The sequence below is a fragment of the Theropithecus gelada genome, chromosome 7b (genome assembly GCF_003255815.1).
Source record: "Theropithecus gelada isolate Dixy chromosome 7b, Tgel_1.0, whole genome shotgun sequence".
Classification (NCBI taxonomy): Eukaryota; Metazoa; Chordata; class Mammalia; order Primates; family Cercopithecidae; genus Theropithecus; species Theropithecus gelada.
In genome coordinates this window covers 53,352,779-53,368,507 of record NC_037675.1, presented here as the reverse complement: position 1 = coordinate 53,368,507, position 15,729 = coordinate 53,352,779, and the positions used below count along the sequence as shown (strand labels likewise).

Sequence of the window (15,729 nt, the reverse complement as noted above, 5' to 3'; positions counted from 1 at the left end):
AGAGTCAAAGGCACTGTCCAGGAGTGTCACTGCTGTTGGGGAAGTCATTGTGAGGAAGGAGGGGCTTGAGCCAGGCCTGGGGTCAGAGTATGAAAGGGAGAATTTGTGAAAACATGAACAGAGAAGTGACAAGAGCGGAGGTGCAGAGGTGGGAATGAGGAGGGAGGAAGGGAGTGAGAGAGACAGAGACAAAGGTTGATGAAGGCAGTGAGGTAAGAGAGTTGGCAGTGAGGGCTTCAGTTGCCTGGGACCATGGGACTGCCTGTGTTGTGAGTAGAAAGGAATGAGGTTTACCAACAGGGGTCTTAGTTATTCTTAAGCCTGCTGAGGTGGTGCTATATGCAGCTTAATTTAATCTCAGTCTGCATGATGAGTTAGGAGGAGGGACACCTGGCTTTCAGAAACCTCATGTAGTCCCACTCCACTTTTGGCCTTGGGAAAGGCTGCAGGAGCATGTTGCAAGCTCGACTTCCACCCTGAGAAGAATTCAAGCAGGTTCTGCTGCCAGTGCAACCCTCCAGGTGCCAAAGACCATCCGCTGGGTGCACCTCCAGGTTGCAGAGGGTCTGCGACCAGGAGTCCCCACCGCCCCCCAATACCTGTGAAGACACCTGTATGAGGAGATTCCCTGGTAGGGCCCCTCTCCCTTCACCAGAAGTGAAGAGAGCCTGTTAGTGTCATGCCAGCAGTTGTAAAAGGCCACCCCCAGGGACCTGATCACTGTTTGCCAACAGCATCGTTACATGCCACACACATACATCAAAATTAAACAAACATGAAAACAGGACGAAAAAGCTTTCCACTGTTTTTTCATTATAAAGTTGGATATGGTTTTCCTAACTAGTCTGTCATTCTGGGAGATGGAAAAACTTAGAAGAATTTGTCCTGCAGTGAAAATGCCCATTCTTTTTGTTTGAGGTAGCGGTAAAAATTGTTAATAGTCGCTCCAGCTGTCCTGAGGCAGCCCTGTGCACGAAGCCTCCCGCGTCCCTCTGTGTTGGCCCAGTGAACCCGGTCCACACCATGGGACCTCCCCTGTGGCTGGGCCAGGGCCCTCCGTGAAGAAGGGCAGGCCGGCCAAGGGCTGCAGACAAGTGCTTAAGTGTTTCTGGGAAAATGAAGATTGAAAGGTGGCTCAGAACAAGTGCAGAGGAGAATTTTCCATTTTTGTTACAAACTCCCAGTTAGGACAAGTCTGAAGTCCTTTGGCAGGGCATTTCTTTCTTTCCTCTGATGTATCCCCACCCCATTTTTCTTTCTATTAAGGACATGAGAAAAGTTAAAAAAAAAAAAAAAAAAAAGCATTAAATGGAAAAAAAAGTGAGATTTAAAAAGTCTTCACGTTAAGAATCCTTTAGCAACTATCAAACCTCAGTTAACAAATGCGTGACAAAATGAGCTCATTCAAACCTGGCCAGCCTCCACCTTCCCGCTGTGCCCTGAGGTGCCAGCGGACCTCTTTATGGTCTGACTCTCCATGGCAGGAGCTTCCTAGAAGAGTGTGGGTCCCAGAGGAGGCCATGGACTAGAAACTGTATTTCTCAAAGTGTGGGGTCTCATCTACCCTCCTCTCACTCAGCTGGGAACATAGTTAAAAACACTGATTTCCAAGCCCCTCCTCTACCTTCTGAACCAGAATCTGCATTTTTAAGTCAGTTCACTCCTTCGACTCCTCCAGGCCTCTGCCCAAATGTCTCCTTCTCCCAAGGTCTTCCCTGATCATACTATTTAAAAGAGCCAAGTGCACCTGCCCTCTCTCACCCTATTGTCCGACCCTGCCATATTCCTCTACACTTCAGTGTTTCTGATGCCCCCTCAATCTGATGGGATTTAGAGCCAGAAGATTAATCTCTGTGGGCCTCAATTTTCTCACTGATAAAATGGAGATAATATCTTACTAGAATAGGAAGAAGTGCATGAAAATACACTCAAAGCCACGATAGGAAGGGACATACAAATGACCACCGAAAAGAAAAAGTGCCACTTTTCCTTGGATGTGTTCATTGCACATCTCATCTAGCTGGGATCCAGATCTTGATTCCCAGCCTTCAAGAAGTTCAGCCTCTTTGAGTTTCACTGCAATTCCCATAGAAATTTGAGCAGTCACGTCGGCTGGAGGTCTGGCTTTTCTTGCCCTGGATAAATAGCTGCACATGGGCTCAAGCACTGTTCTAGCTCCAGGTCTCCCCCTTCTTCAGGGAAGGGCTATCTGGCTGCTGTGCATCTGTTACCTTCACTAAAGAATCTTCACGTGGTATTCTTGTGGATGGATGCCCAAGTGGGCCGAGCTCTGCTTCTCAGATGGCCAGGAATGAGCACAAGAGCATTTCCTAACATTCTACCCACCCCAGGCGCTGCTAATTGCTCAGATTAAATTTGTTAACGACATTAATGAGCAACACCTAGCTCAGAAATCCAAGGCTTGTGAGTATCCCAAGCCTTCTATCAACATCAATTGGTGTGAGAATCACTTGTGGGGTGGCTAAAGTGTAGATTGCTAGGATGCACCCAGAGAGTGGAATTGGTAGGTCTAAGGTGGGCCCTCAGAATTTGCATTTTTAACAGAAACCTCAGGTGATCGTGATGCCGTGGTCCCTGGAATCCACCGGGAGAAATGCAGCTCTCCATGTGAAGGACTACATGGTGCTGTGCTGAGGGTGTAAGTTGTTATTCACCCCTTGGTGAATTTCCTTGATGCCTCATGCTGTTGTCAGAACTGAACCCCACAAACCTGCTCCTCCTCAGTCTCCCTATCTCAGTAACTGGCAGCCCCACGCTTTTGGTTTCCCATATCAGGACTATCATCCCACATCCAATCCACCAGCAAACCTTCTTGGTTCCACCTTCAGAACATCTAGTGCTTCCCATCTCACTCAGATGAAAGCCCAGACCCTTCCTGTGACCTCTGAGACCCTGCTTGAATGACCCAGGCCACCTCTCCTCTCACCATCCCTCCCACATGCCCACACACCCCTCCTGCCTGACACAGCACCCCGCCTCCCCTCATCTGTGGGGTTCACTCCCACACCTCCTGGCCTCTGCTCAGTCACCTTCTCCCGGGGTCTTCCCTGACCGTGCTATTTAAAAGAGCCATGTACACCTGCCCCCTCCCACCCTCTTGTCTTTCTCTGCTGTATTTCTTTGCACAGCTCTTACACATCCACCCCACTAAGTAATTTACCTGTTTATTGACTACTGCTGGGATGTGAATTTTTGTCTCTTTTGCTGCCTGCCATGTCCCCAGTTTCTAGACTAAGGCCAGGTCTATAGTGAATACTCAGTAAATATTTGTTGAATTAGTGAATGAATGAACAAAAATTGTGAGAAGCATTTACCTTTCACCTAACAAGCTGCCGTTGTAAATGCTAAGTGTGCAAACCTGTGTGTGCACGTGGGCATGAAGGCAGGCGTGGCAGAGGGATTATAAATGGAGCCTCGCCTGCCCCCCACATTAGGGGCTGATCTGTCGTCTTTCCTTCATGTGGCTGTTATGAAGCTGAAAGAGAGAGTGTGTGTTCTTGGCTCAGTAAGTATCATCCAAAAAATACAATATCCCACAAAAAACTGTTTAAAAAGACTCCCAGGTTAGCTTACCAGTAACTAGTTAACCCATTGTAATTACAGTTTAAGTCTCATAATAGCCTGTCATGGGAGCCTACTCATTGTTATAATTTCTTTTTCTATGATAGAAAAATGTAGTCCAGCTTCCAATCTATTTATAAACCTTTGCACAGTTGCACTTGTAGGTTGCTGGCTGCATCGCCCTGTCTCTTTTTACTTAGATAAAAGCTATGACTCCACCTAGTTTAACTCTCCATATCTATACTGTCTGTCCTCCATCTTCACTCTCCCTGTTTCATAATTCAGCCTTAGAATAAGAATTGGGTTGCAGAATAAGGCTTCACAAAATAACTGAAATAGGATACAATCCGTGCCTGTTGTTTCCTTAATTTGTGGGTGGAACAGAGTGTAGAGTTTGGATTGATTTCTATCTGAATTTTCTGAAAATGGTTGCTTTTTTTTTTTTTTTTTTTTTTTTGAGACAGAGTCTCGCACTCTCGCCCAGGCTGGAGTGCAGTGGCGTGATCTTGGCTCCCTGCAAGCTCCGCCTCCCGGGTTCACGCCATTCTCCTGCCTCAGCCTCCTGAGTACAGGCGCCTGCCACCACGCCCGGCTAATTTTTTGTATTTTTAGTAGAGACGGGGTTTGGGTTTCACCGTGTTAGGCAGGATGGTCCTGATTTCAGCCCCCCTCGGCCTCCCAAAGTGCTGGGATTACAGGCGTGAGCCACCGCGCCCGACCAAATGGCTGCTCTTTAGACCTGTAGCAGATTGCCTTTTTACTTGGCGTTCAGAAGTACATTAAGAAGAAATGTGACTTCTGGCGATGCAGGTGTGAGGAAGAGGTGTTCTACTTATTTTAGAGATGAGGAAGCTGAAAGACAGAGTTTGCAGTCTCCACAGAGCCCCTGAGGGAGGGCTGAGGTTGAGTCCTAGAGCTGGGCGCTTTCTGCAGTCCCCATTCCTTGCGCTCTGGGAGAAAGTCCTGATGGCCCTTAAGCCATGAGCACACTGGTGAGTGTGAGTGTGCGAGTCCCTCCAGGAGCTGCTTCCTTACACTTAGTTGTGAATTTCTGAGCTGTAGAAACCTGAGATTTTGACACATCCAAGTTACATTCATTTCTTTTCGCTCCAAATTTTTTTTCCCTTTCTTAATAGTGATAATTTTCTTCACAGCCATCTATTTTACCATAATCCATCCTGGGTTTTTTTTGTTGTTGTTCTGCCTTGAGTTTTATATCATTTTCTATTTAAGTTAAGCTTGTCATTTTCTTGTTTAAATAAAGTTGAGTCATGCCTAATTTCCTATTTTTATCAAACTGGAATTTCTTAGCCAAGTCATCAAGGCCCTATACTAAATCTTGAGTCATAACTTCATTCCTACTATGTTCCAATCAGATTTTCCACTTGAACCGACACTGTCTGTCCTGCCAACCCTCAGCTTGCTGCTTTCCCAAGGATCTGCAGGCAGCTCTCCAGTACTGTCCAAAAGTTAATGCTGCTGCTGCTACTCTCATTTCTTACCTGTGCTGTTTTTCAGCATGCTGTAATATTCATCTAGATAATCTTCCCTGCTTGCTTCTATCATTAAACCCGGTTTATAAAGTATGACTCGAATTATACTTGAAGTCTGTGCTGATGAACCCCAGACACGTGGTCATCCCTAATCTAGTAGGCATCCCTAACCTAGTGCTCATGATCTCCGTACTTGGCTCCCAGTGAAGGGGTGGTGGAGAGCAGCAGTTAAGATTCTCGAGCTAGATGTCCTAGGTTCAGATCCCACCTTTGCTACGCACTGCCTTTGTGACTTCAGGCACTTTAGTCCACTGTGCCTCAGCTTTAACTGCAAACAGGTTAAAAAATTGTCCCTGACCAGAGTGGTGGCTCACACCTGTAATCCCAACACTTTGGGAGGCCTAGGTGGGAAGATCACTTGAGGCCAGGAGTTCGAGACGGAGACCAGCCTGGGCAATGCAGGGAGACCCCTCCCCCCAACCAACCCGCACCTACTGAAAAACAAAGTAGGCAGGTGTGGTGCACGCTTGTGGCTGCAGCTACTCAAAAAGCTGAGGTAGGATGATCGCTTGAGCCTGGGAAGTCGAGGTTGCAGTGAGCCGAGATTGCACCACTGCTCTCCAGCCTGGCTGACGGAGCAAAACCCTGTCTCAACAACAACAGAGTCCCTGCTACCTAGGGTTGTTGTGTAAATTAAGAGTTAATAAACGTAAAGCCTGTATATGTTAAGCGCTATTTAAGTGTTAACTTTGTTACATTTTAATTTGCCGATGGAAGTCTTGATCCTGGTGACATCGTTACCTATATGATGCTATGTCTCATTAGTTCCTTTGCTTTCTGTTCTCCCTGGGAATATTGGGTAAAGATTGATCTTTGGATTTCTTCCTTCCACTTCTGTCTCCTTTCCAGATAGACCTGAAACACAACTACCACTTGGTTTTCCCTAAGAGTAGGGTGTCCTCCTTCACACTAGCATCAGTGTCTCAAGCTAGAATTCCATGCCATCCCTGCTGAAGCAGCATGCTCCTGGAGTCTCCAGCCAACTCCACCTCCTGGAGATGCGGAGGCAGAGGTGTGTGCAGCCACTAGGCCTCCTGGTGGCTATGCTTGGGATTGGCATATTCCCCAGTGTCCTCGAGAAAGCACCCCCCTGTCCATCCACAACGCCCGCCACACCCTACCCTCTTGGCCATTTCCTTTATGAACCATGGCGTTTGTTCCAGTTTCCCCATTTCTTTGCAGCACAGATGGCCCTCTTTTAATGGGTAGAATAAGTAGGCAATGGAAGCAACAGCTGCTGGAGCACTGAGCTTATCTTGGTCCTCCGTAATTTCTGGAAGATCTGCGAGTGGGGCCCAAGCTGTCTGCTATTGCATGGAAATCATGCTTGTACCATACCCATCATAGTTAAACCCTGCCGAGGGCATAGGGCATTTTAATAGCTTGAATCCCTGTTGCTTTGCCCTCCTCCGTCCCCTTCTCCTCATGCCCTTTCTTTGAGGTAGGTGCATGTGTTTTTTAAGACCCTTCCCTCAAAACAATCTTGGTAGTGAGACCAGCTATTAAGTTCAGTGTTACCTGAAAGAAGGATGGTTAGACATAAGACATTTGTTAGCTTCTCTATTATGTCCTCCTCTCAGGATGTCTTTAGGTTGAACCATATAAAAGTGCTGATATTTAGCCCTTTTTGACCCACAAAAATAGTGGTTTCATGAAGTTTAACCTAACGCGTACTTACTGGTTCGCTTTCATTTACTGCGCTCAAACCCACGGGTGCAGCCTCATCTTAGTTCACTAACTCTGCAATGAGACCCAGCTGGGAGCAGTAAGCAATTCTTCTTGCCAGCAGACAAAGCAGGTTAATTCCCTTGGGTTGAATGTTACCCCAGTGTCTTAAACATCAAAAACTGTTTGTTATGATCTAAACTGCTTCTGTGGAGCGGATGCTGTGTCCCTGATGCAGCAATGACATTGGAATCATTTAGTCCTTTTAAGGCAAGTTTGTTTTATTTTTCAGTCTTCACATATAATGCTGCCAACAAGGAAACCTGTGAACACAACCACAGACAATGCTCCCGGCATGCCTTCTGCACGGACTATGCCACTGGCTTCTGCTGCCACTGCCAATCCAAGTTTTATGGAAATGGGAAGCACTGTCTGCCCGAAGGTAATTACTGGGACTGGGAACTCCTGTGTGTCTATTCCTGCTGCTTACCTGTTTCCAGCTACCACTGTGAGCTCTGCTTTATGGACCAAACATCTCCACTACTTAAATCAGAGTGCTATCAACTTGGAGGTGCTCAATAAATGTTTGAGGAATGAACTGGTTTGGGATGATTCTCAATTTGAGGATTATCCAGAAATGCTTCCTTCTACCAGCTCATTAGAGCCAAAGTTGTAGTGGAGAGAAGGAGGAGGGGGAGAAAACAGACTGGAGGCAGGACTGTTTCATATATGGATAATTGGTTGGTTAGGAAATCATTAAAGCGACTTGCTAAAGAGTGAGTTTTGGAAGTTGTCAATGGAATAATTATGCCTGTGTACACTTATCTCTAGCCAGGATGATGCCCAAGCTTAACTGGATTTGCTGTCTTTTAGGGGCACCTCACCGAGTGAATGGGAAAGTGAGTGGTCATCTCCGCGTGGGCCATACACCTGTGCACTTCACTGACGTGGACCTGCATGCGTATGTCGTGGGCAATGACGGCAGAGCCTACACAGCCATCAGCCACATCCCACAGCCAGCAGCCCAGGCCCTCCTCCCGCTCACACCAATTGGAGGCCTGTTTGGCTGGCTCTTTGCTTTAGAAAAACCTGGCTCTGAGAATGGCTTCAGCCTCGCAGGTGAGTAGGGTCTCTGAGAAAGTCGGTAGTCAGTGTTGCTTTGGCAGTGGTGCTCCTTGGGGCAATGTCTTTAGGCCTTTACACAGTGAAAGAGGAATCATTTGTTTAACCTTCTAGAGCCACATGTGTGTAGTTCTCTGGCCAGAGGTTGTTGGGAATGGTTTGACCTCACATCACTGATTTTTGAAAGGCAGTGATTTCTTCTAAATGTTCTCCCAGCTGTTCTGAGAAACAGGATGATTCCATTCAGAACATTTGTGTCCTCTTACTCCAATTCATTGAAGCATATTTGTCAGGCTTTTTAAATTATGCACAGATCTGTCAAATGCAAAAATGGTACTTGGGGCACCTGGGGATAATTTTACTTCATGGTGAAGGGGTGCCCTTCTCCCAGCTCTGCAACCTATAATAGTATAGGGGGGTGCGCCCCAGACTTGCACCTGCACACATCACCTGGAGGTCTTGTCAAAATGCGAATTATGGTTCAGCAGGCCTGGGGTAGGGGGTCTGTGATTTTGCTTTTCTACCAAGCTCCTAGGAGGTACCAGTGCTGCTGGAAAGGCCACCCATTGACAACAAGGATTTAGAAGACATTTTTTGGATTCTCACCTTCCCACTTGAAAACTTGTTTCCTAGTGGTTTTATCTTTATTGCATGAAAAATAGTTTTGTGAGAAGTTCTTCCCCCATCTTTAACTGCAGAGCTCAGTAGCTGTTTATAGGTTCTTGCCTTTAATCAAAATTTGAATAAAGCCCTTGTGTCAAAAGTAGATAAAATAGGGCACACCTTGTTAAATTTCTATTTCAGATAAACAATTTTCTAGTATAAGTATCCCCTACATATTGCATGAGACATACTTATCTGAAATTCAAACAAAAAACCCTGAATGTCTTGGGTGGTTTTTTGTTGTTGTTGTTGTTGTTAGGCTTATATGTTTTTTGCTAAGTCTAGCAACCTTAGAGAAAAGTCAAGGGCGTTCCCAAGAGTATTTCTCACAGCATACAAGCTTGTTTAAAGAGAAGCTGGGTGAGGTAAGGCAGGATGAAACCATATTCTTCAATGGAAAAGTTTGGGAACTTATGGAATCAACAGCTGGCAGTGTTTACTCTCAGTATCAGATAATCTCCTTAGGCACCATCTCCAACAGCAGTAGAAATTGGGCGGGGGCGGTATGTATTGGTAACTGTTTAAGCACGACCTCTCTTCATCCCTATGCTGAATGTTTTTCATCTCCAGGTGCTGCCTTTACCCATGACATGGAAGTTACATTCTACCCGGGAGAGGAGAGGGTTCATATCACTCAAACTGCTGAGGGACTTGACCCAGAGAACTATCTGAGCATTAAGACCAACATTCAAGGCCAGGTGCCTTACATCCCAGCAAATTTCACAGCCCACATCTCTCCCTACAAGGAGCTGTACCACTACTCAGACTCCAGTATGTATAACCCAGTCTTCACATCTGTAAAATGGGGATTATGCCCATCTTACAAGATAGATACAAGGCTTAAATGACTTATATGCCATGTCCTAGAACAGTGCATGGAACATAAAATGAGCTCTATGTTATTACTCTTATTGTTATAAGAAAATGTGTAAGTGAGCAGAATGCTGGCTGCTATACACAATATCTATATCCCTACCTAGTACTTTCAAATAATAAAATCAATAGCAACATTGTCCATGGGGTGGGTAGGGATGGTATAATTATATACAGTTTTTATCCATCCTACTTTCTGCAACATGGAAAAATATTGATTATTGGAATTTGTCTCAGCTTGTTTCAGCTGATTTCAGGTTGCTTTAAAAATCAGAGGCCCGGTGCAGTGGCTCACGCCTGTAATCCCAGCACTTTGGGAGGCTGAGGCAGGTTGATCACCTGAGGTCAGGAGTTTGAGACCAGCCTGGCCAACATGGCGAAAACCTGTCTCTACTAAAAATACAAAAATTAGCCGTGTGTGGTGGCATGCTCCTGTGATCCCAGCTACTTGGGAGGCGGGGTCAGGAGAATTGCCTGAACCCAGGAAGTTGAGGTTGCAATAAGCCGAGCTTACACCACTGTACTCCAGCCTGGGTGACAGAGCAAGACTCCATCTCAAAAACAAAACCAAAAACACAGAGATGCTGTATTTTATTATAAAACTAATGCTAGATTTGGAGTCAAAAGATAACTTATATCCTGGATTTGCCATTTAATATCTGTAGGGAAAGGCCTCTTAATATCTGAGAATGTATTTTCTCATCTTTAGCATGGAACTAAAAATGTTTTTTCTATGTTACATGGTCAATAATGTGTGTGAAGCGTGATGTGGTCTGTGAAAATACTACCTGCATATAGGATGCGGCCTCTATCACAGTTGCTGTTGTGCAGCACAGCAATCCGGACTGAGTTGTGCCTTTCCTCTAACCCCTGCTGCTCCTATGCCGAGAGCTGGCAGCCTGGCAGGAGATGTAGGGAAGACAATGGGAAGCAGCGACCTGGGCTGTGAACAAAATGGTCAGTGTCCAGATCACTGACCTGGGCTTGACTCCTAGACTCAGATTGTGAGAGACAACCCTTTCCTTTCTCTGGAATCCTTCAGATTTACTGAAGTGCGAGGTGTTGGAAGTCGTCACTTCTGTGCAATGTAGAGGATGGATTGGTTTAAAATTTAGGGTGTAGAGTCAAACCAGTGTGAGTTTCATTTTCAGTTCTACCATGAAGCAGCGTTGCATCTTAGGCTACTTAACCTCTGTGAGCCTCTGATCACACAATTCAGTGCCCACCTCACCAGGCTGTTGTGAGGAAGAAACGAGGCAGTATGTATAGAGCACCCTTGGCATGACTGGCACTCAGTAACACTTATTTGCATATAATAACACGGACAACTGTAGTGCCTTCTCCCCCTCAGCACTGTGGCTTTGCATCCACTCAGGTTTTTGGGATTTCCTTGCAAATTTTTTCATATAAACTCAGGAAGTTCCCAAGGGAACACACTCCAAGAATTAGATGAAAACCTCTGCAGAAAAATCCACCCCACATGAAAATCTCTTTATTTAATATTTTTTAAAAAACTACCAATGTGTTTATTGCAGCTGTGACCTCTACAAGTTCCAGAGACTACTCTCTGACTTTTGGTGCAATCAACCAAACATGGTCCTACCGCATCCACCAGAACATCACTTACCAGGTGTGCAGGCACGCCCCCAGACGCCCGGCCTTCCCTACCACCCAGCAGCTGAGTGTGGACCGGGTCTTTGCCTTGTATAATGATGAAGAAAGAGTGCTTAGATTTGCTGTGACCAATCAGATTGGCCCGGTTGAAGGTAAGGTTTCCTTTTTTTTGTTGTTGGGTAAAAATGACATCCTTTTAAGTAGAGTTAAAATGATTCACAGAGGTTACTAAGGGTTACCTAGTGCCAGGCTGTGTTAGGTGCTAGGTATAAGGATGAATAGAACAGATCCTTGCCCTTGAGTTGGAAACAGGCAGAAAAGAGTTTTAGGGCAGGGAACAGTGTCCCTGCCAAAGTCAGGAAATAGAGCATGGTATGTGAGGCTGGTTTAGAGCAATACCCAACTGTGTGTGCCAATCAGGAATATACCTGTGAACAAGGTGGACTGGAATTAGGGAGAGCAATGCTGACAAGTATTTGTTACAAGTGTGATAAGTGCAGGGCACTATAAGTCTAGTTTGAAGATTGAGGAGAGATATCACCACGTAAGTGACATTTTAGCTAAAACAGATGAGGAGAATTTCATCCAAAACCAAGGTGGGGCAAAGAGCTAGTACCTGGAAAAACAAAACATCATGGAACTTGATGTATAACCTCCCCCTCCACGATCCCCAGAACATTATAGTTAATGGTGAAAGACTGGATGCTTTTCCCTGAAGCTTAGGAACAAGAGAAGGATGTCTGCTCTTGCCATTTTTATTCAATTCAGTACTTGAAGTTCTAGCCAGGGTGATTAGGCAAGAACACGAAATAAAAGCCATCTAAATTGGAAAGGACAAAGTAAAATTAGTTTCAGATGACATTTTATGTAGAAAATCTCAGGAATTCACTAAAAAACTATTAGAACTAAAGAACAAGTTCAGCAATGTTATAGGATATGCAAGATCAGTACACCAAATTAATTGCATTTATAGTAGCAATAAGCAAACTGAAGATTAAGAAATTGTTTCAAAAAGAGAAATTTGTAAAAAGAAGTGCAGTACTTGTACATTGCATCCCACAAAACATTTTTTGGAAAAAAGTTAAGACCCAGTTAAATGGGCAGACCGTTCCATATTCATGGATTGGAAGACTTAATATGGTTAAGATGTGAATACTTCCTGAATTGATTTATTAATTCAACATAAACCCTATGAGAATCTCAGCTGGCTCTTTGCAGAAATTGGCAAGCTGATTCTAGAATTTATATGGAAATTCAAAGAACCCAGAACAGCCAAAACAATCTTGGAAAAGAAGCATAAAGTCAGACTCATATTTCTCAAACTCGAAATGTAGAGTAATCAAGACAATGTGGTCCTGGTATAAGAATACACGTACAGATCAAGGGAATAGAAGTGGGAACCCAGAAATAGACACATTAAAAGTTGATTGCTTTTTCAACAACAGTGCCATAACAATTCAATGGAGAAAGAATAGTCTTTTAAACTGTTAACTATGGTACTGGGACCACTGAGTGACCACATACAAAATAATGAAGTTGAACCCTTTACCTCACAGCATATCCAAAAATCAACTCAAAATGGACCAACAGACCTAAGTGTAAGAGCTAAAACTTTTAGAAAAAAAATTGGGGGTAAATTTTTGTGACTTTGAATTTGGTAATGGTTTCTTAGGTACGACACTAAAAGCACAAGCAACAGCAAAATAAACTGGGTGTCATCAACATTTTAAAAGTTTATGCTTCAGGCCAGGTTTGGTGGCTCACGCCTGTAATCCCAGCACTTTGGGAGGCCGAGGTGGGCGGATCACAAGGTCAGGAGATGGGGACCATCCCGGCTAACACAGTGAAACCTTGTCTCTACTAAAAATACAAAAAATTAGCTGGGCATGGTGGTGGGTGTCTGTAGTCCCAGCTACTCTGGAGGCTGAGGCAGGAGAATGGCGTGAACCTGGGAGGCGGAGCTTGCAGTGAGTAGAGATCGCACCACTGCACTCTAGCCTGGGAGACAGAGCGAGACTCCGTCTCAAAAAAAAAAAAAAAAAAAAATTGTGCTTCAAAGGACATTATTAAGAAAGTGAAAATACAACCCATAGAATGGGAAGACAGTATTGTAAATCATGTATTTAATAAGACTTGTTCTAGAGTATATGAAGCATTCTTACAACTCAGAAACAAGCTAACCAAAAGATGGGCAAAGGATCTGCAATAACCTTTCTCCAGAAAGATATACAGATACCCACCCAATGGGCATGTGTGAAGATGCTCAGCATCATTAGTCATCAGGGAAATGCAAATCAAAACCACAATGAGATACTACTTTACCTCATGTGGTTGAGTATAATAAAAAAACGGGTAATAAGTGTTGGCTAGAACGTGGAAAACTCGGAACCCTCATACGTTGCTGATGTGATTATAAAATGACGTGGCTACTGTGAAAAACAGAAAATAGCAGTTTCTCAAAGTGAAACACGATGTTGCCATTTAATGGAGCAATTCTACTCCTCCCTATATACCCAAAAGAAATGATAACATAGGTCCCTACAAAAACTGATTTGTGTATATTCATAGTGGCATTATTCATAATAGCCAAAAGGTAGAAGCAACACACATGTCCATCAGTTGATGAATGGACACCAAAAAATATATTCATATACTGGAATATTATTCAACCATAAAAAGGAATGAAGTACGGATATGTGCAACAACATGGATGAACTCTGAAAACCTTAAGTGAAGGTAGCCAGTGACAAAGGACAGCACACTAAATGGTTACATTTATGTAAAATATCCAAAATAGGCAAATCCATATACATAGAAAGCATATTTGTGGTTGCCCAGGGCTAAGAGATAATGAGGGAATAGGGAGTTAATAGCTAAAGGGTACAGGGTTAATTTTGGGGGTGATGAAAATGTTTTGAAATTGATTGTGGTGATGGTTGTATAACACTGAATATACTAAATTGTTTAATTATGTACTTTAAATGGATGAATTGTATGGTATATGAATTACATCTCAATTGAAGGCTGGGCATGGTGGCTTATGCCTGTAATCCCAGCACTTTGGGAGACTGAGGTCAGGCATTCAAGACCAGCCTGGGCAACATGGTGAAACCCTGTCTCTACAAAAGAAAATAAAAAATATATAAATATATACACACACAAAAAAATAGCCAGGTGTGGTGGCATGTGCCTGTAGTCCCAGCTACTCAGGAGGCTGAAACAGGAGAATTGCTTGAACCCAGGAGGCGGAGGTTGCAGTGAGCCGGGATTGTGCCACTGCCTTCCAGCCTGTGGGAGAGAGTGAGACTCCGCTTCAAAAAATAAAAATAGAAGCAAACAGTATTAGAAACAAAACTCTAAAACCATTCTCATCGGGCACAGTGGCTTGCACCTGTAATCTCAGCTACTCTGGAGGCTGAGGTGGGAGGATCACCTGAGCCCAGGAGTTTGAGACCAGTGTTGGCTACATAACAAGACCCGTCTCAAAATAAGCAGTGGTTCTCAAATTTCAATGACCATTAGCCTCACCTGTGAAGACTGATTTTAAAATGTTCTAAGCATATCATACCACAGAAAGACATGCAGGAAACTTAAAAGCATGTTGCTCTGTGAAAGCAGCTAGTCTGAAAAGGCTACATACAGAATCATTCTAACTGTGACATTCTGGAAAAGGTTACACTCTAGAGACAGTAAAAAGATCAGTGCTTGCCAGTGGTTCAGGAGGAAGGAGGAGAAGGATGCATGGGTGGAACACGGGATTTTTAGGGCAGTGAAATTATTCTGTACGATACTGTAATAGGCCATTATGTGTTTGTCAGTCTATAGAACTGTCCAACACCAAGAGAGCCCTACTGCAGACTATGGGCATTAGTTAATAATGTATCAATATTGATCAGGGATAACAAATGCACCACACTAATGCACAATGTTAATAGGGGAACTGCACATTGCGGGTGGGGGGGAATATGGGAGCTCTGTACTTCCTGCTCCATTTTTCTCTAAATGTAAAACCATCCTAAAAAGCAAGGTCTTAATTATTAAAAAATGTTTCAAGCAAGCCAGAGGATGAGCTTGTGAAGTCAGGGAACTCTACAGATGGGGAGTGGCTTTGTCAGATCAAGGGGACATTTAGTTCTGAAAACCAGGTCATGTTTTCCCCTGGAATGTGAGAGCCACACAAGGAGGAAAAAACCATCTTCATTCACAGCCACTGTATTGAAACTGTTAAGCACAGAGTTAGCTCCTCAGCGAGGTGAATCTGTAAGTGATCCACAGTTCTGTGCTTTGTTATTGGAGCTGAGGGCTCCTTAAGCTTCAGCAGGCTCAAAAAAGAAGTGTTGCTTCAGCAATAGGACAAGATTAAGGTATCAAGACGGGACTCTTTTCTAGGATGTGGAAGTGACTTGTAATGAGAATCCTGAGGTGGTTTGGTTGATTGGTTTTAAGAAACTTGGTTGGGAATGTAGGCACTGGTTGCCCAGAGATGGGATTGTAAGGTAGCAAATGAACACATGAAAAAGTGAGTTGATTTTAGGGGAACATGTAAATTAGAAAGGGAAAGATTGCTGTACTAGATTTCTCAATGAGAGATTTAAACAAAACTTCTGGGGAAGAATGGTCTTTACCTTTAAATGTCTGGGTCAGCCCTGTGTTGGGT

At 44.1% G+C, this 15,729-nt stretch overlaps 1 protein-coding gene across 2 annotated transcripts in view; it reads left to right on the top strand.

The window, feature by feature from the left end:
* The window catches only part of NID2 (nidogen 2), a 66,164-nt gene that overhangs the window by 18,849 nt on the left and 31,586 nt on the right, over positions 1-15,729 (top strand). For both annotated transcript variants that reach the window (XM_025392916.1, XM_025392915.1), the window contains 4 exons: positions 7,093-7,242; positions 7,674-7,919; positions 9,156-9,356; positions 10,994-11,224. In XM_025392916.1, coding sequence (XP_025248701.1) covers positions 7,093-7,242; positions 7,674-7,919; positions 9,156-9,356; positions 10,994-11,224 — 828 coding nt within the window. The remainder of the gene's footprint in view (positions 1-7,092; positions 7,243-7,673; positions 7,920-9,155; positions 9,357-10,993; positions 11,225-15,729) is intronic.